General features: G+C 40.6%; 3 protein-coding genes across 3 annotated transcripts in view; all 3 read left to right on the top strand.

The window, feature by feature from the left end:
* The first annotated feature begins 1,302 nt into the window (after positions 1-1,302).
* ptgdsa (prostaglandin D2 synthase a) lies at positions 1,303-13,347 on the top strand. Its single transcript, XM_072455312.1, has 6 exons — positions 1,303-1,515; positions 3,417-3,556; positions 11,902-11,978; positions 12,046-12,156; positions 12,982-13,083; positions 13,179-13,347. Exons 1-6 carry the CDS (start codon positions 1,417-1,419, stop codon positions 13,202-13,204), a joined length of 555 nt encoding a protein of 184 aa, XP_072311413.1. The 5' UTR covers positions 1,303-1,416; the 3' UTR covers positions 13,205-13,347.
* Positions 13,348-13,733: 386 nt separating this feature from the next.
* On the top strand, positions 13,734-15,361 carry LOC140368334 (protein AMBP-like). The gene is made up of 6 exons (XM_072455313.1): positions 13,734-13,775; positions 13,841-13,986; positions 14,763-14,839; positions 14,911-15,030; positions 15,101-15,202; positions 15,276-15,361. Exons 2-6 carry the CDS (start codon positions 13,862-13,864, stop codon positions 15,284-15,286), a joined length of 435 nt encoding a protein of 144 aa, XP_072311414.1. The 5' UTR covers positions 13,734-13,775; positions 13,841-13,861; the 3' UTR covers positions 15,287-15,361.
* A 771-nt stretch (positions 15,362-16,132) lies between these two features.
* Positions 16,133-18,784, top strand: part of LOC140368330 (protein AMBP-like) — an 8,994-nt gene continuing 6,342 nt past the window's right edge. The window contains exon 1 of the mRNA XM_072455310.1: positions 16,133-16,314. Within this exon, the coding sequence (XP_072311411.1) occupies positions 16,201-16,314 (114 nt within the window). The 5' untranslated portion in view covers positions 16,133-16,200. The remainder of the gene's footprint in view (positions 16,315-18,784) is intronic.

Here is an 18,784-nt window from a genome sequence, read left to right as displayed (position 1 = left end):
CACACACTGTTTCACACAATGTTTCACACACTGTTTCACACACTGTTTCACACACTGTTTCACACTTTTGTTTCACACTGTTTCACACACTGTTTTACACAGTTTCACACTGTTTCACACTTTTGTTTCACACTGTTTCACACACTGTTTCACACAGTTTCACACTGTTTCACACAGTTTCACACACTGTTTCACACTTTTGTTTCACACTGTTTCACACAGTTTCACACACTGTTTCACACTTTTGTTTCACACTGTTTCACACTGTTTCACACACTGTTTCACACAGTTTCACACTATTTCACACAGTTTCACACTGTTGTTTCACACAGTTTCACACACTGTTTCACACAGTTTCACGCTGTTGTTTCACACAGTTTCACACTGTTGTTTCACACTGTTTCACACTGTTGTTTCACACTGTTGTTTCACACTGTTGTTTCACACTGTTGTTTCACACTGTTGTTTCACACTGTTGTTTCACACACTGTTTCACACACTGTTTCACACACAGTTTCACACTGTTTCACACACTGTTTCACACTGTTTCACACAGTTTCACACTGTTTCACACACTGTTTCACACACTGGTTCACACACTGTTTCACACTGTTTCACACACTGTTTCACACACTGTTTCACACTGTTTCACACACTGTTTCACACACTGTTTCACACACTGTTTCACACTGTTTCACACTGTTTCACACTGTTTCACACACTGTTTCACACTGTTTCACACTGTTTCACACACTGTTTCACACACTGTTTCACACTGTTTCACACACTGTTTCACACTGTTTCACACACTGTTTCACACTGTTTCACAGTGTTTCACACACTGTTTCACACACTGTTTCACACTGTTTCACACTGTTTCACAGTGTTTCACACACTGTTTCACACACTGTTTCACACTGTTTCACACACTGTTTCACAGTGTTTCACACACTGTTTCACACACTGTTTCACACACTGTTTCACAGTGTTTCACACACTGTTTCACAGTGTTTCACACACTGTTTCACACACTGTTTCACACACTGTTTCACACTGTTTCACACACTGTTTCACAGTGTTTCACACACTGTTTCACACACTGTTTCACACACTGTTTCACAGTGTTTCACTCGTCCATCAGCTGCTCCCCTCCACCACAGTCACCCGCGGGACAAGCCGTTTCGGACATGACACAGGACGGGCCCCCAAAAGTCCATCTTGGCCCGTGCCGTGGCCCCTACGCTCCCTGCCGTGATTGGCTGACTCTCTGAGGGGTGGATCGGGATTAAATAAACAAGTGCCACTGCTTTGCCACTCAGAACCTGCCCTGAACGACACGCGCTTTCTGCCAAAGGATCACAGAAGTCGCAAGCGCTCATCCACGCACGGGACGTCCACTCTCATCTTCGCTTCGCCATGGGGTCCACCGGGCTGGCCGTTGTCATGGTGATGATGGTGATGGTGGCGGTGGCGCAGGCGGACGTCAAGCCACAGAAAGACTTCAACTTGCAAAGGGTAATATCGTTCTTTTGGGCTTGTTTTCATGCATTTTGGTACGTTTGTGTGACTAAATATGCCTTGTGAAAGAAGATAGAGTGTTACGTTCGGTCGCGTGTGTGTTTTGGGTACAAAGTCAACAGCGCGTGGTCCAAAACCTGCTCTATGTCGTGGTGTGATACTCAGCAAAGTATGTAACTTCATATATTTCACTGTTTTGTTTGTTGATGATGATGATGTTGTTGTTGTTGTTGTTGTTGTTGTTGTTGCTTTTATTATTTTTCTGATTCTCTACCCATGGTTGCTTCCTGTTATATAGTGTTTTTTATAATTTAGTTTATAGTGTTGGGAAAATCCAATCTTTGGCAAGGCAACTTTATTTGTAGAGCACAATTTGTACACAAAGTAATTCAAAGTGCTTCACACAACAACAAAAGACACATTAAAATCCCAAATTAAAGCAAATAAACATGTAAATAATGATTATAAAATGCACTTTAAAGGAGAGGAGTGTAGATCAAATCATTTCAGTCGTATGCGCAGCTAAACAGAACCGTTTTAGTCTAGATTTGAACATTGTCAGAGTAAAGGACTGGCTCACATCTTCAGGAAAACTGTCCCAGATTTAGCTGCATAAAACTGAAACACTAATGTTTAGTCCTGACTCTGGCACCAGCAGGAGACCGGATTTAAACCTGTGTTGGTCCTTGTTTCATGTATGTTTTAGCTCATCTTAGATCTTAAGGTCATTAATGATTGACGTGTTGTCTTTTGTTTTGTTTTACCGGGTAAGTCGCTAAAACAATATTTGAGTTTCAAACGTGCTGATTGTTTACACTATCCATCTTCAGCGTGACACACTTTGGGTCAAGGTTTACCATTTGCTGATCTTTGTGAATGAACATTTGCTCTTCACTGGTAGAAACATTTGCAACATTTGTCCTTGAATTGCAAGAGTAACCACAAAGAAACTGTTTAATTTTCTGAAAAGCGAGATGTGATGAGGACTCAAACAAGACGTCTCTGAGCTCTTGTGTCTTTTCTAGCTTTTAACGAACTCAAAAGAGCTTGTTTAGAAGTGCGACGTGCTTTTGACATACAGTTACCCGCACTGAGGCCACTGATGGGTTATAATTTAGGCACTAACACAGCGCACTTGTTTGTGAGCGCTAAAAATACGCAGAGGGTAAAATGTTCTCAAAGTACATGCTCAGTGTTTTTAGCTGGTCTGAAAGCTCACTCTTCATGTGCAGACTTGAACTTGGGCAGACTTGAATGCAGCTTTGGGCGTGGCACCTTTATGTTTTCAACTCAACAGTAAGGTGTCAAATTTGATCTGTTCAGTGGCTTCTGTTCAACATGATATTAGTAGACTAGATATGCTCATAAATCTCTCCACAGACCTGACCAGTCTCCATGGATATGTTTAAGATAAGATAAGATAAGCCTTTATTTGTCCCACAATGGGGAAATTCCACTGTTGCAACACAAAGTAGGCACAGAAGTAAAAGAACAGATATATATCTTATTAAAAAAAACACTTATATAGAAAAACTCTTATGTCGTGTTCTGTTTCTTTGTGTTTTTTTGTTCTATATTGTTATACTTAAAGCTGAAAATGTTTCAAACAAACACAGAAACTAAAAAAACAATAGTGGTACAGTATATGGACATACAGTACATCAAAAGCAATATGTTTTAGGGTTTTCATAGTCCGGTCTGTGTTTTAAAGTTGTACCTTGACATGTTGCGGCTGCTGAAACCACTCTCAAATACAAGTCTGACTGAATCGTAAAGCTGACTTAAACGTCTGATCGGACAATCGTAAAAAAAACAGACCAATCCTCCATCGTGACACATTGTTGTAATGAACTTTCCTGCTCATCACTGACCCGCACATTTCTTCTGTTTGTGTGCAGTTTGCAGGCAGGTGGTACCGAGTGGGCCTGGCGTACGACTCTCCGGGATTCGTCCCGTTCAGATCTCTGGTGACGGCCTCGATGGGCATGGTGGTCCCTCTGCCCAACGGCAACGTCAACCTCACCATGTGGGATCAAACGTGAGCGCGTGTCTTTGTCTGTTAGCAAGTAAACCTACGGAAGCTCTGAGAGGCAAGCAAAAGAAAAAGTACATTTTTCCCCTCTAGTTTGTGCTTGCAGTTTAAAAAATGAATAAAAAATGCACCATGTTTATCTTGTTTTCTCCAGCTTGATTGCGTCAGACACAAACAAACAAACAAACAAACAAACAAACAAACAAAAACCTGCCAGACTAGAGAAAAAAAGATCAAATCCAGCCCAACTTTATTTGTATAGCACATAACACAAAGTCTCCAAAGTGCTGGAGAGTACAAAACAAGCACAAGTAAAATTAAAGCCGCAAGCGGCATCCAATGGCCCTCGCGGGCCGCCGGCCTTCCGACTCTGCTCTCTGCATTTTACAGAGATGGCGCTAACGCAATTGTCTAAGAACTAAGACAGTGACACATTGTACATGTTCAATGCTGTGCTTAACCAGTGCAAATGAACACAAATGTCGGTCGAATGTGCAGCTCCAGCGCACAGAGACCGTGACACTTGGAATAAAAATATGGATAACTTTTGATGCTCCGCTTGTGTAGATTATTTTCCCAAAATATGAGCTTGATCGAGCTATTGCCCACAGAGGAGTTCATTAAAGTGTGAAGCATAAATGTGAACATTTCAAGGATTTGGCGTTTTTCCCATTTGTGACATATATTTGCGGCTCTACCGCACAGAGACCCTAGTACTTAAAATCAAAATATGGATAACTTTTGATGCCCCGCTTGTGTAGATGATTCTCCCCAAATATGAACTTGATCGGGTAATCGCCCTAGGAGGAGTTTGTTAAAGTGTGAAGTGTAAAAATGTGGTCATTTTAGAGATTTTGCAGTTTCCCCATAGGGATAACATGGGATGTTTCTGTCATCGCTACGGCTACGCTTTACCAAATATGACTTTGGCTCCCATACTTTTAATTTGGGGATGGCAAATGAGAATTGTGTGCAAAATGTCATGTCATTTGGAAAAACTCTTGTTTATAGGCCACTCTGAAGGCCAAATAGTCCAAATTCTGCGAAAAGTTTGCGGCTCAGCTGCACAGAGACCGTAAATGTTATCCATAAAATTTGAAAAACTTTAGATGCCCCACTTGTCTAGAGGAGGTACACCGATTTTGAGATCGGTGGGCCAAACGCACTAGGAGGAGTTTGTTAAAGTGTGAAGCGTAAATGTGAACATTTCAAGGATTTGGCGTTTTTCCCATTTGTGACAGTATATTTGCAGCTCCACGGCACAGAGACCGTACCACTTAAAATCAAAATATGACTAACTTTTGATGCCCCGTTTGTGTAGATGATATTCTCCAAATATGAGCTTGATCGGGCAATCGCCCTAGGAGGAGTTTGTTAAAGTGTGAAGCGTAAAAATGTGGTGATTTGAGCGATTCTACGATTTTCCCATAAGGATAACATGGGATGTTTCTGTCAACGCTACGGTTACGCCGTACAAAATATGACTTTGGCTCTCATACTTTTATGATCAGGATGGCAAATTAGAATTTTGTTCAAAATATCATGTCATTTGGAAAAACTCTATTGTTTATAGGCCACTCTGAAGGCCAAATAGTCAGAATTCTGGGAAACGTTTGCGGCTCCGTCGCACAGAGACCGTAAAAGTTATCCTTAAAATTTGGATAACTTTAGATGCCCCACTTAGAGGACGTACACCGATTTTGAGGTTGGTGGGCAAAACGCACTAGGAGGAGTTCGTTAAAGTGTGAAACATAAAAATGTGAATATTTGAGAGATTTTGCGGTTTTCCCATAGGGATAACATGGGAGGTTTCTGTCATCGCTACGACTACGCCGTAAAAAATAAGTTATTTGTCTGATTGGCTTTTTTGATCGGGACGCCAAAATAGAATTTTGGGTAAAGTTTAGAACATTTTGGTAAAACTAATTTTTGACCTTCAATGTTAATTTAAAGTTCACTCTGTAGGGGGCGCTATCCCGCCCATTTCAATTTTGTCATCATAAACTGGTCCAAACTAGAAAGTTGAACAACTGATTCAAATTTGGTCCTAATCGGACTCGTTTTGATCAAATGGGAGCAATTTCTAGATCTGCAATATTCCAAAATAAGTTGTCCAACTTTGCGGCTGCGCCGCACACAGACCGTAAAAGGTATCTCAAAAAATTGGATAACTTTAGATGCCCCACTTGTCCAGAGGACGTACGCCGATTTTGAAGTCGGTGGGCAAAACGCCCTAGGAGGAGTTTGTCAAAGTTTGACGTGAACAAAATGGCTAACACAGCGTGTTTTCATTTTCAAAGGAAGATGGCGGCCATAGGGTAAGTCTGGGGGCGTGGCCACAATGATTTTTTTTGTTTGTCCTCACGAGAGGAATGCGTGTCCCGAATTTCGTAGCTTTACGACAAAGTTGACCTCGGGGCGTCTCCCATAGGCGCAATGTATTTTGACTTTTGTCGGTGGCGCTGTCGCGCCATTTTTTAACGAAAAAAAAAATGGCCCAGAAAAAACAAAATTTTTCGCCGATTCTGAATTTTGGGCAAAGTTTGGTGAGTTTTTGAGCATGTTCAGGGGGTCAAATTAGAGATCAAAGCGATGAAGAACAAGAAAAATTAAAGCCGCAAGCGGCATCCAACGGCCCTCGCGGGCCGCCGGCCTTCCGACTCTGCGCTTTTGACTTGATAAAGATGGCGCCCTTATTGTGTCTTGAATAAAAAAAGAACTTGACAGACGGCGACACATTGGACATGGCCAATCCAGTGCAAATGAACACAAGTGTCAGTCAAATTTGCTGCGCCGCCGCACAGAGACCGTAGCACTTGGAATAAAAATATGGATACCTTTTGATGCCCCGCTTGTGTAGATGATTTTTCCCAAAGTAAAGCTTGATCGAGCTATTGCCCACGGAGGAGTTTGTTAAAGTGTGAAGCGTAAATGTGAACATTTCAAGGATTTGGCGTTTTTCCCATTTGTGACAGTATATTTGCAGCTCCACGGCACAGAGACCGTACCACTTAAAATCAAAATATGGATAACTTTTGATGCCCCGTTTGTGTAGATGATTTTCCCCAAATATGAGCTTGATCGGGCAATCGCCCTAGGAGGAGTTCGTTAAAGTGTGAAGCGTAAAAATGTGGTGATTTTAGAGATTTCGCTGTTTTCCCATTTCTGACATATATTTGCGGGTCCGCCACACAGAGACCGTAGCACTTAGAATCAAAATATGGGTAAGTTTTGATGCCCCGCTTGTGTAGATGATATTCTCCAAATATGAACTTGATCGGACAATCGCCCTAGGAGGAGTTCATTAAAGTGTGAAGCGTAAAAATGTGGTGATTTGAGCGATTCTACGATTTTCCCATAAGGATAACATGGGAGGTTTCTGTCAACGCTACGGTTACGCCGTACAAAATATGACTTTGGCTCTCATACTTTTATGATCAGGATGGCAAATTAGAATTTTGTTCAAAATATCATGTCATTTGGAAAAACTCTATTGTTTATAGGCCACTCTGAAGGCCAAATAGTCAGAATTCTGGGAAACGTTTGCGGCTCCGTCGCACAAAGACCGTAAAAGTTATCCTTAAAATTTGGATAACTTTAGATACACCACTTGTCTAGAGGACGTACACCGATTTTGAGGTTGGTGGGCAAAACGCACTAGGAGGACTTCGTTAAAGTGTAAAACATAAAAATGTGGTAATTTGAGAGATTTTGTGGTTTTCCCATAGGGATAACATGGGAGGTTTCTGTCATCGCTACGACTACGGCGTAAAAATTTAGGCATTTTTGTGATTGGCTTTTGTGATCGGGACGGCAAAATAGAATTTTGGGTAAAGTTTAGACAATTTTGGTAAAACTAATTTTTGACCTTCAATGTTAATTTAAAGGTCACTCTGTAGGGGGCGCTATCACTGCCATTTCAATTTTGTCAGCCTAAACTGGTCCAAACTAGAAAGTTTAACAACTGATTCAAATTTGGTCCTAATCGGACTGGTTTTGATCAAATGGGAGCAATTTTTAGACCTGCAATATTCCAAAATAAGTTGTCCAACTTTGCGGCTGCGCCGCACACAGACCGTAAAAGGTATCTCAAAAAATTGAATAACTTTAGATGCCCCACTTGTCCAGAGGACGTACGCCGATTTTGAAGTCGGTGGGCAAAACGCCCTAGGAGGAGTTCGTCAAAGTTTGACGTAAACAAAATGGCTAACTCAGCTTGTTTTCATTTTCAAAGGAAGATGGCGGCCATAGGGTAAGTTTGGGGGCGTGGCCACAATGTTTTTTTTTGTTTATCCTCACGAGAGGAATGCGTGTCCCGAATTTCGTAGCTTTACGCCAAAGTTGACCTCGGGGCGTCTCCCATAGGCGCAATGTATTTTGACTTTTGTCGGTGGCGCTGTCGCGCCATTTTTTAACGAAAAAAAAAAAGGCCCAGAAAAAATAAAATTTTTCACCGATTCTGAATTTTGGGCAAAGTTTGGTGAGTTTTTGAGCATGTTCAGGGGGTCAAATTAGAGATCAAAGCGCTGAAGAAGAACAAGAAAAATAATAATAATAATAATATTTTTAGCAAAAACAATATAGCCGTTTTTACTATAACAACAAATGATACATCGTTTGAAAGCTCTAAGCCTTCCCGATGCCGCCATGGGGTGGAATTATCATTACGAGCGCTTACGCGCTCGTCACTCCCTATTCCGTCGGGATGCCCCGCCCACTCCCCATAGACTTCCATTGATTTGAGCAGATACAAGCATGGCCCATGCCTGCGGCATGGATTCTCGCATATGGGACGATGCCAGGAGGGTTTTTGGAGGAATGCAGCGCTTCGCGCTGCTGTTGTCAACAATTAGTGAATGGGCTACGCCCATTCACTAATTGTTGACTATTTCTGTCATAGCAGGAGTAAGTATGCATGATCCATGCCTTCGGCATGGGCTAGTTCACTGTACTTGCCAGGGGCGACGGGGTACCAAACATGCGGGCTGCGCCCGCATGTTTGGTCAGACAGTTGCAACGCTGCCTTCGGCAGCGTTGCGGGAGCAATAGGCCCTCCCCCTGCTGGGGCTCGGGCCTAATAATAATAATATTTTTAGCAAAAAAAATATAGCCGTTTCCACTATAACAACAAATGATACATCGTTTGAAAGCTCTAAGCCTTCCCGATGCCGCCATGGGGTGGAATCATCATTACGAGCACTTACGCGCTCGTCACTCCCTATTCCGTCGGGATGTCCCGCCCACTCCCCATAGACTTCCATTGATTTGAGCAGATACAAGCATGGCCCATGCCTGCGGCATGGATTCTCGCGTACGGGACGATGCCAGGAGGGTTTTTGGAGGAATGCAGCGCTTTGCGCTGCTGTTGTCAACAATTAGTGAATGGGCTACGCCCATTCACTAATTGTTGACTATTTCTGTCATAGCAGGAGTAAGTATGCATGATCCATGCCTTCGGCATGGGCTAGTTCACTGTACTTGCCAGGGGCGACGGGGTACCAAACATGCGGGCTGCGCCCGCATGTTTGGTCAGACAGTTGCAACGCTGCCTTCGGCAGCGTTGCGGGAGCAATAGGCCCTCCGCCCTGCTGGGGCTCGGGTCTAATAATAATAAATATAGCCGCAAGCGGCAATGATCGGCCCTCGCCACGCCGCCGCCACACCGCCGCCACGCCGCAAGAGGAGGGGGCGCTAACGCGCCCCAATTGTCCTTTTATCACGCCTACTGCTGAATCTGTGACGCTGTCACATCTTCTCCCCTTTGTTTTACCATCAAAAAGCTATTTTATTTTGAATTCTTGGCAAAATGTGCGGCTTTGCCGCACAGACACCGTGACTCTTTGAATGAAAATGTGGATAACTTTTGATGGTCCTGAAGATGAGTCTCACCAATCCTGAAGATGAGTCTCACCAAATTTCAGGTTAATAGGGCTGACGCCCTGGGAGGAGTTTGTGAAAGTCTAAAGTGTAAACATGTTCTGGCCCCATTGGAATAACATGGGAGGTTTCGGTCATCGTTACGGCAACGCCATAACAATTATGACATGGGTCTCATTGACTTTTTTGATGGGGATGCTAAAATTGAGTTGTGTGTCAAATTTCATATAATTTCGCAAAACTAAACATTTAACCTCCATATAAAATCTGTAGGGGGCGCTGTGGCGCCAAATGAATTTATTTCACTTCAAGTAGGTTTAGGGCAAAGAGTTTAACAACTGATTCTAATTTGACGCAATTCGGACTTTATCCGCGCAAACGGCAGAAATTTTAAATATGGGAGATTTCTGAAATTCTAGCTACAGTTTGCGGCTTCGCCACACAGAGACCGTGAGAGGTATCAATGTAATTTGGATAACTTTGATGTCCCACTCCTCAGTAGCATTTTCACCAAATTTCAGCTTTTTAGGGCCAACGCCCTGGGAGGAGTTCGTAAAAGTACGACGTTTGGAAAAAACTCCGAAGTCATGTTTAGCCATTTTTGAAGCAATATGGCCGACATTTGGTTGGGCGGACGGCGTTGCCGTAATAATATTTTTTACTTCTCTTGTCACCATCTACCTCTGCGCCAAATTTCATGATTCTACAATCAGATTTTTTTTGGGTCATTTCCCATCTCTCAATGCATTTTTGGTACATTTGGGGGCGCTGACGCGCCAATTTTTTTTATTTTAGAAAAGGGAAATAGCCAGAATGTAGAGAGGCACGATTTTTAGAGGTGTGAACATTTTTGTGACTTTTCGTCAATGTTCACTGGGTGAAAAATAGGGGGGTTGGTCCCGAGAAGAAGAAGAAGAAGAAGAAGAAGAAGAAGAAGAAGAAGAAGAAGAAGAAGAAGAAGAAGAAGAAGAAGAAGAAGAAGAAGAAGAAGAAGAAGAAGAAGAAGAAGAAGAAGAAGAATATTCCGATGCGAAAACAATGTTTCCCATTTTTCAAATATCATAAACTATACATTTTCGGAAAGCGCTCGCGCTTTCCTACCTCATGGTGTGGGTCCCTGGTCACTGACGGGTACTTTCGTTAATTTTGAGTGGGCTCCGCCCACTTTGTGTTTTTGGCCCTCTATACAGTAATAATGTTCAATTTTTGCATTACATGCTCATATGCACGGAACATGCAAGAGATGGGGAACGTATTCGTGAGCTACTTAGCGCAAATGAGTGCTTTATATGGGGATGACGACCGCGAAGCGGTCGTCATCTCAATGTAAAGTGCTCGTTTAGTGCGCACTTTTGCACGGGCTTCGCCCGTTTACAACGGTAATGTTCCATTTTCCTACTACTAATTAGTATGCACGGGGCGTGCATGAGTGAAGGAGTGCGTTAGTAAGTGTTTGGAAGTGGGCGAGCGCTTCGCGCTCGATTTCGTGCGCACTACGTGCGCACTTTCGCAGCCGTGCTTTGCACGGCCTCACAAGATTAATAGGCCTCTCGCCAGCTTGTGGCGCTCGGGCCTAAAAATAATAATATTTTTAGCAAAAACAATATAGCCGTTTCCACTATAACAACAAATTATACATCGTTTGAAAGCTCTAAGCCTTCCCGATGCCGCCATGGGGTGGAATCATCATTACGAGCGCTTACGCGCTCGTCAATCCCTATTCCGTCGGGATGCCCCGCCCACTCCCCATAGACTTCCATTGATTTGAGCAGATACAAGCATGGCCCATGCCTGCGGCATGGATTCTCGCGTACGGGACGATGCCAGGAGTGATTTTGGAGGAATGCAGCGCTTCGCGCTGCTGTTGTCAACAATGAGTGAATGGGCTACGCCCATTCACTCATTGTTGACTATTTCTGTCATAGCAGGAGTAAGTATGCATGATCCATGCCTTCGGCATGGGCTAGTTCACTGTACTTGCCAGGGGCGACGGGGTACCAAACATGCGGGCTGCGCAACGCTGCCTTCGGCAGCGTTGCGGGAGCAATAGGCCCTCCGCCCTGCTGGGGCTCGGGCCTAATAAATAAAATAAATAAAATAAATAAAATAAATAAAATAAATAAAATAAATAAAATAAATAAAATAAATAAAATAAATAAAATAAACAAAATAAATAAAATAAATAAAATACGTACAAACAGAATAAAAACGAATTAAAAACAACATAAAATATATAAAATAATAAAAGATCTCTATACGTTTCCTTTTTCATTTTACCAACAGTGAAGGGAAAAGAAAAAAATGTAGAGAGAACTTTTTTTTCCATAATTTTTTTATCAAACTTGTGGGAAATTATTGAGAAAGGGTTTGTGAATGATGTGTGTTTTCTTTTCTTTTTGCTTGCCTCTCAGTGCATCCATGAAAAAACAGCAATAAACATGAAAAAAACATTTGTATCTACTCGTCTGTTTCAGTCCTTACGGCTGTGTGGCTAAGGCGTACCATTATGAGGCCACCAGTGTCCCAGGACAGTTCACCTACCACAGCGCGCGTAAGACGGGTATTTACTGTTTGAAAAGGACTTTGAGTTTTTAGTTTGTTTGTGTTTTTTCCACCAGGTCACAGTACTGTGAAGGACATCACAGTAGTAGACACCAATTACACCGAGTATGCCATAGTCCTGAAGTATAAAGTGTTCAACCGGGAGTACACCCAAGTGGCTCTGTACGGTGAGATGCCGTTTGCACATTTCAGCTCATTTAATGTAGACTGATGAAGAAGAGAATGGTCAGTATTCTTTTATAAGACATATACATTATAAAAATCCACATTTGTTTAAACTGGTTGTTGTTGTTGATCAATAAATAACAATTTTCTCCGCCAAAGTGAAAAAAATTTACAAATGCATTGTTAATTTGAGCTGACTGAAGTGATATTATGCAAAAAGTCAGTTCATATATTATAGACCCTTTAAAAAGTATGGTATGATGGCAGATCTGTAATTTCAATGACATCAGATATAAAGTCTTTGTGTATTTTAAATAAACTAAATGTATTTTCTGTCCTAAAAATTACAGACGAAAATTGTGACAATATGTTTATGAAATGAAAAACGATTGTGGGCTTAACATTTCTGTAAGTATTTGTCCAGTAAAACCTAAACATCAGGATTTTGCCTTCATAAAAAAGTGCTTGTCTCCTATATTAAATAAACAAATAATGTTAAATACAATAGTAAATAGTAAAACCGGGCTCTGCTCTCACTCACATCTGTCTGAGTGGTTCTCATTTGCAAAAAACACTTTGAGTTTTCATATTTTGTGATTTTTAATGGCTCCATAATGTGTTTAGCAAGAGTCTAGCATGGATTCCCTAAAAGCCCTCTCATTGTCCTAAAAAATGTTCTGACATTTATATGTTTACTTAATTGAGACAAAATAGGACTCCACCGGCTTATTAAACATTAAAAACATAGCTGTATCATGGGCCTCTGATGTGAGTGTAACATTGTTTCTCACTGTTCTCACAAACATAAGGGATGTGTGTTTTTGCAGCCCGCAGCTTGAAAGTGAAAAATGAAGTTTATCAGAAGTACAAAGCCTTCGCCCTGTCGCGTCACCTGCCCAGAGACTCCATCCTGACACCTCCTCCAGCAGGTCGGCCTCTGCTGCTTCACAACTATCATCTTAGTCGTGTGTGCATTTCGCTTTTGAACTAATAGTCATTTATCTATGTCTACGTTTGCCAACAGAGAACTGCCCTGCCACAGCGAACTGACAGAGCCCCTTCTTCAGCCACGAATTGCTTTCAGAAGTTGTTTTCAAAATGTGCTTTGAAGCCTTCTGCCTTAATCTACTCTAATAGTCAAATAAGTCGAATAAACAAATATACATACCGTACATAATATACTGTATAATCCTGCAAAATCAGCAAATAAATAAATGATGAAGATAATGAATGAAATCAGTCTGTTTGTATTTTTATGATATTGAATGTGTCATATTCCACACATCCTTTACTGTGAAATAAAGTTGAATGTGATGTTCATGGTAAATGTGACTTCTCTCCAGTCACATGTGGAGTTTGGCTTCACGTGGTGGTGAAATCAGGAAAAACACTGGAAGCATCGATTTAACCTTAGTTTATTTAGCCTTGAGTCCCAAAGTCCAGTAAAGGGAAAACACAGCTTTTTGGCCAACAACCAACATCTGCTGCATTCTAAATACGACTATTTCCATACGACAAGATGCTTAAGACTTTTGTTTTTTTGATTTTCCTTCTTGTTTTTGGGTCATGGTCCTCTCTGAACACTTCTATCACCCCAAAAGACCCTTTCAGTCTGGATCAAGTGAGTGTGTGCTTTGAATAAACACATGGACATCACGTTTCACTTGAACTCTCACTTTCTTACAGTTTTTGGGACGGTGGTTTGAGATGGCAGTTGTTTCAACATGTCCACACTTTATGCAGCGTAAAATGAGAAGCTCTGCTGTTGTTGAAGTAAACCTGCAACACAGCAACACAGAGGGCAACATCACCGTGACAACCGCCACCTTCAGGTCAGAAGAACCCTCTTGTACGAAGACAATATACATTTACAAATATTTTATGGGTTCAACTTAAACATGTTTGTTTATTGCGTAAATAATTATTTTATAACCTAGAAATATGTGATTCAGACAACATTAAAACAGTCTAGTTGAATTGAACTTACAAACTGAAAACTCATGTTCAACAGCTGTAGGGTCTAATACTTTACCAACCAGATGATAATTAAATAGCAGAAGTAGCGGACTTTATTGTACACCACTATTGCACATAATAGTCTGGTAACCTTGAACAATTAATCAATTTGACAATATTTTCAGTCTTAAATCTGGCCAAATTATATTCCAAATTCTAGTTAAATGATTAAATTGGAAGTCTAGTATGAATGTTATTTATTTTTTATTTTCAATTCGATTTCAATTTTAAATTCACCTGTAGTTTTTTTTTTCTTTTTTGTTGTTGTGATAATTAATTTATGGCTTTTCTTTCGATTACAAAGACAAACATACAAGACAAAACATTCAAACCCTAGAGAACAAAAAAAAAAAAAAAAAAAAAAAACCTTGAACCATCAAAAATAAAACCTTGAACTTCGAGGCCAAATCAAGGATCCCTCATCTTGTCTTACCTCAGCTTATCTCATGTTATTTTAACATTTAAGTGAACTTGACATAGTCGGCTAACATTTTCCCTTGTGTCGAGTACTTTTACTTAAATGTCAGTTAGAAATAAGAGCACGTTGAGGTCGTCGCTTCGCTTAAATCATGTTCCTTTCTCTGTCTCTTAGAAATGACTCTTGCAAAACAACGTTCACCGGCTTCACTCTGACAGACACTCCAGGGAGGTTCTTCTATCACGTTCCCCGTCGGTGCATAATATTCAGCATCATCTCTGACAGAAAGTTCATGCGTTACAGCTGCATCTGGTGTCCTCAGAGTTCAGCGCAGACGTTGAGGTGGACGTGGTGGATACAGACTATGTGGAGCGTGCACTGCTGGTCCTCCTGAGCACAGAGAAGCCAGCGGGGAACCAAACGCTCATAGCCAAACTCTATAGTAAGTGTTGTGTCGCGACATCATTGCCATTTACAAGAAAGGAACGCCGGTCTTTGTCTTGCTCTCTTAGCTCGGAGTAAAGACGTGAGCGCGGCCGTGATGGAGAACTTTAAAACGTTGGTGAGAAAACAGGGGATGAATGAGAAGACGATCGTCGTGAATCGAGACCGAGGTAAACACGGAGCACGACTTGTCAAACTTAAATCTGATTTGTTACATGTTGTATTGTATGTATTTCTTGTCAGGCCAATGCTAACAGGTGAAAAAGACCAAGCGGCTCTACATTACACTTTTTACTTTTGCTTCATTTATTAACTTCATGTTTGTTGATTGTTTTAATGTGCATTCATGTCTGTCATGTAATGTAATTTGTGTGTTTTTCTTTGGGGACGGATAAAGTTGTTTTAATTTCACTGAACTTGTCTCTCACAATTATTATTTTGTATTATTTAAGGTGTCACGTTCTTAAATTCCCATGATTTCTCTGTTGCTGTTCACCGTTATGTCTTAAAGGGGACATATTATGATAAATCAACTTCAATGAGCTTTTAACCTTGAATGTTTGTATGTTGTTTCCTCATCGAAAACTCACCTGTGGTTTATGGTTTATTTAACATGCCGTTTTGAACGGTTTTAGATCAATATGTCAGTTAACGTACACGACAGCATAAAAATATGAATTACTTACAGTGCAGTTTCACTTTTTCTTTTTTTACAGCCTTGTCACAAACAAGATGAAATGAATTATTTCCCTCAAACTTTTACAAACAATACCCCATATTGCGAATGTATTTTGATTTAAAAAAAAGCACGTGTACATACGTATTCACAGCCATGACACTCAAAATTGAGCTCAGAAAAAGCTTCAGTTGTAGTCATCTGGACTCAGTTTGAAAAAATAGACGTTTCGACTCTCATCCATTGACAATGACTCTTGGATGAGAGTCGAAACGTCTATTTTTTCAAACTGAGTCCAGATGACTACAACTGAAGCTTTTTCTACTCCTGATGAGTGGTTTGATTTGGAGGTCGACTATCACAACCACTTCCAGCAAAAACATTGAGTGGAACTTTGGCCTGTTTGCTTTCTCCCCCGCCGCCGAAAATCACACATGACAAAGGTCGCTGCCTCATCTGGGACATTCAGAGACGGGCCGAGGAGCAGTCAAGATGTGCAGGATTCTTCTGTGTGTGATGGTCCTGGGATGGACATGGAGCCTCCACGCTGTGCCACTGCAGACAGAGCCGCTTTACCCCACGCAGGAGAACTTCGATCTCAGCCGGGTCAGTAAGCTTATCTGCCAAATATGTGCGTTTCTTCGCTACATCGTTACACAATACGGTATTACACTGATAATGAATAAGATACTGCACACGGCAGAGCAAAGATGGACTTTTTTAGGTCATTTTTACGGTGGATACTTTTTATTTTTAGGTCACTACCTTTGAGAGTCTGTGTCTGAGTCTGGGGATTTGGAAGATTGTCAGTGGCGTTGCAAGGGTGTGTAGGGTAACATACTAGTACAAGTACTGTGTAGGGTAACATACTAGTACAAGTACTGTGTAGGGTAACATACTAGTACAAGTACTGTAAGGTTATGAATGTCCACCCACTTGTGAAGGAGGCGGGGCATTCAGGGTTGATATTGATTAAAGAATTGCTCAAGAATTCAAACATGACACACTGCCTAAGTGTGGGTAAGTTTGAATCATGGCTTTGAATCATCAGCCGTGGCTTCAGCCAATCAGCATGCACGCTGGGGTCAGAGCTGATAATGAAACGAGATCTGGCTTTAGGCCACAAGAGTTACACAAAAGGTAAAATTGTCCACAAAACAAGTTATGAAACAGTTAAAATGACATGTAAAACACGATTACACAATATGTACATGTAAAGTCATCTGGTGGACACATTTTTACAATCTGATGATTGTCTGTTAAAAAACACTAAAACCGCAGTCGTTTGTCTTGGAGAGATCGTTACTCTCTGTAATCCAAAAGGAGTCATTTGATGAAAAGTTATTTTCAAAGTTCAGAGCGTCTCTGTTGTCTCTATCACGTCCTCTTTCTTTTGAGGGCCGTAAAACTCCACACGGACAGCAGATAACACCTTTACCTGTCACCATGGCAACAGGGGGAGGACATCTGCATATCCTACAGGTGTCTTGGGGTCCCAAGTGAAACATCACGAGAGGCTTTGCAGACAGACTCTTCTTTTTACCTTTGATCTTAAAAAACAACCATAAACTGCTGATGAACATTAGTATGATTCTTCTGCTCTGCAACAATAATGCCAATGTTAGTTATTTCAGTTGCTAAACCTGTGACTGAGGACAGATGTTAAATAATTTATTCGTACTAAAGTCATCCAACCTATTGTGGTCTTAAAATAAAACTGCAGTCAAAATAGAGGCCGGTCAATCACATTTTATGACTGTAATGAGCTTGTATTAACCTAAGGACTGCCCTCTGGGGGCTCTTGGTGATCAAGGGGCCCCTGGTGATCAGGGCCCCAAGCAATTGCCTGTCCTGCCTATTGTGTAGCTACGCCACTGGCAACTGTTGACCAAAAATTAACATAATTCTTATTCAAAATCACTACATTTGACGCTCTAACATTTCTCAATTTACTTTTTACTCTTAAAGTACTTTTACGTGAGTATTTTTTGGTCCTATACTTTTACACTTTTACTAGATTGAGTACTTGCTCAATGGGTTGTGTTCATTCTTTAGGTCATGATGCTGTGAAAGAATTGAATTGTCGGATTATCGGTGATATTTGGTCCTGGTTTATGGTCAAATATCTCTGTCATTAACTATCCACATGAAACAAGAACTGTCACAAATCTTAATATTCTCTCTGTTGGTGCAGTTAAACAAAAATTGAATTATTTTCTCAGTTCAAAGGAAACAAAACTAAAAGATTAATAACATTTGTTGATCATATATTTCTTCCAAAAACAGTGATTCTCCCACAGAGTTACATGAGCTCCAGCCGTCCATCTCCATAATTATATCTTAAAACTCTAAATAATACAATGTCATTTTCAGTACAAAATATTGGTCCATTAATTTGCTTTTCATATGGTTTTATACTAGTTGTGATATAGTTTAAGACCATTCTGAAACTATTAGGGAAGGTCTATTTTATCTAGTTTCTAAAGTAGATTTAGTGTTGAGTGCAACTATAGGTATTGATTTATTGGACAAAGTCAAATTTGCATGTGCGGCGTCTTGTTTTCTGTTAGTTATTACAAGTATTATTATATTTTTTTCAAGGTTAAATGTGGTTGTTCTGTTTACAATCAATATCTCAGCATTTAATGTCATTCATGATTTTCTGGAGTCAGTTAATCAGGTTGAATGTGGGTAAAGAAGTGGAACAATAGAACAAACAAAATAACTTTGTTGAAACTGAAATCTCATCAAAAATATCAAAATAGAAAGTAACATTTATTAATGAAACCTAATAACATTATAATTCAGTTTGTTAATTGTGTTACTAAACATTGTGTCTCACTTTACCAATAACACTTCTTTCTCTGATGTAAAATACACATCTAGAGCTTTTCAAAAACGCATTAAATTCAAAGATTTGGAAGAAGTCTTGATTGTAATGTAGCTCTAAACCAGTATTTACCCTATTGTCAAGGTTAAATTGGATGAATGAATATTTAATTGGACCATTTACAAAGTATAATTTGTATCTCATTTCAACAATTATCTCTGTCTACATGAGCATGATTTTCAATGT

Source organism: Eucyclogobius newberryi, unplaced genomic scaffold (genome assembly GCF_026437365.1).
Source record: "Eucyclogobius newberryi isolate DKJ021-1_F unplaced genomic scaffold, fEucNew1.0.hap1 SCAF_2, whole genome shotgun sequence".
Taxonomy (NCBI): domain Eukaryota; kingdom Metazoa; phylum Chordata; class Actinopteri; order Gobiiformes; family Gobiidae; genus Eucyclogobius; species Eucyclogobius newberryi.
This window is presented reverse-complemented; position numbering and strand designations above follow the sequence as displayed.

Bases quoted from the DNA above. Each gene is read 5' to 3' on its own strand.
- ptgdsa (XM_072455312.1), top strand. From the start codon at position 1,417: ATGGGGTCCACCGGGCTGGCCGTTGTCATGGTGATGATGGTGATGGTG. The intron at 3,557-11,901 runs GTGAGCGCGTGT...CGTCTGTTTCAG, and splicing joins CTCACCATGTGGGATCAAAC to TCCTTACGGCTGTGTGGCTA. The intron at 13,084-13,178 runs GTCGGCCTCTGC...GTTTGCCAACAG, and splicing joins CCTGACACCTCCTCCAGCAG to AGAACTGCCCTGCCACAGCG.
- LOC140368334 (XM_072455313.1), top strand. From the start codon at position 13,862: ATGGCAGTTGTTTCAACATGTCCACACTTTATGCAGCGTAAAATGAGA. The intron at 13,987-14,762 runs GTCAGAAGAACC...TCTGTCTCTTAG, and splicing joins GTGACAACCGCCACCTTCAG to AAATGACTCTTGCAAAACAA. The intron at 15,031-15,100 runs GTAAGTGTTGTG...TTGCTCTCTTAG, and splicing joins GCTCATAGCCAAACTCTATA to CTCGGAGTAAAGACGTGAGC.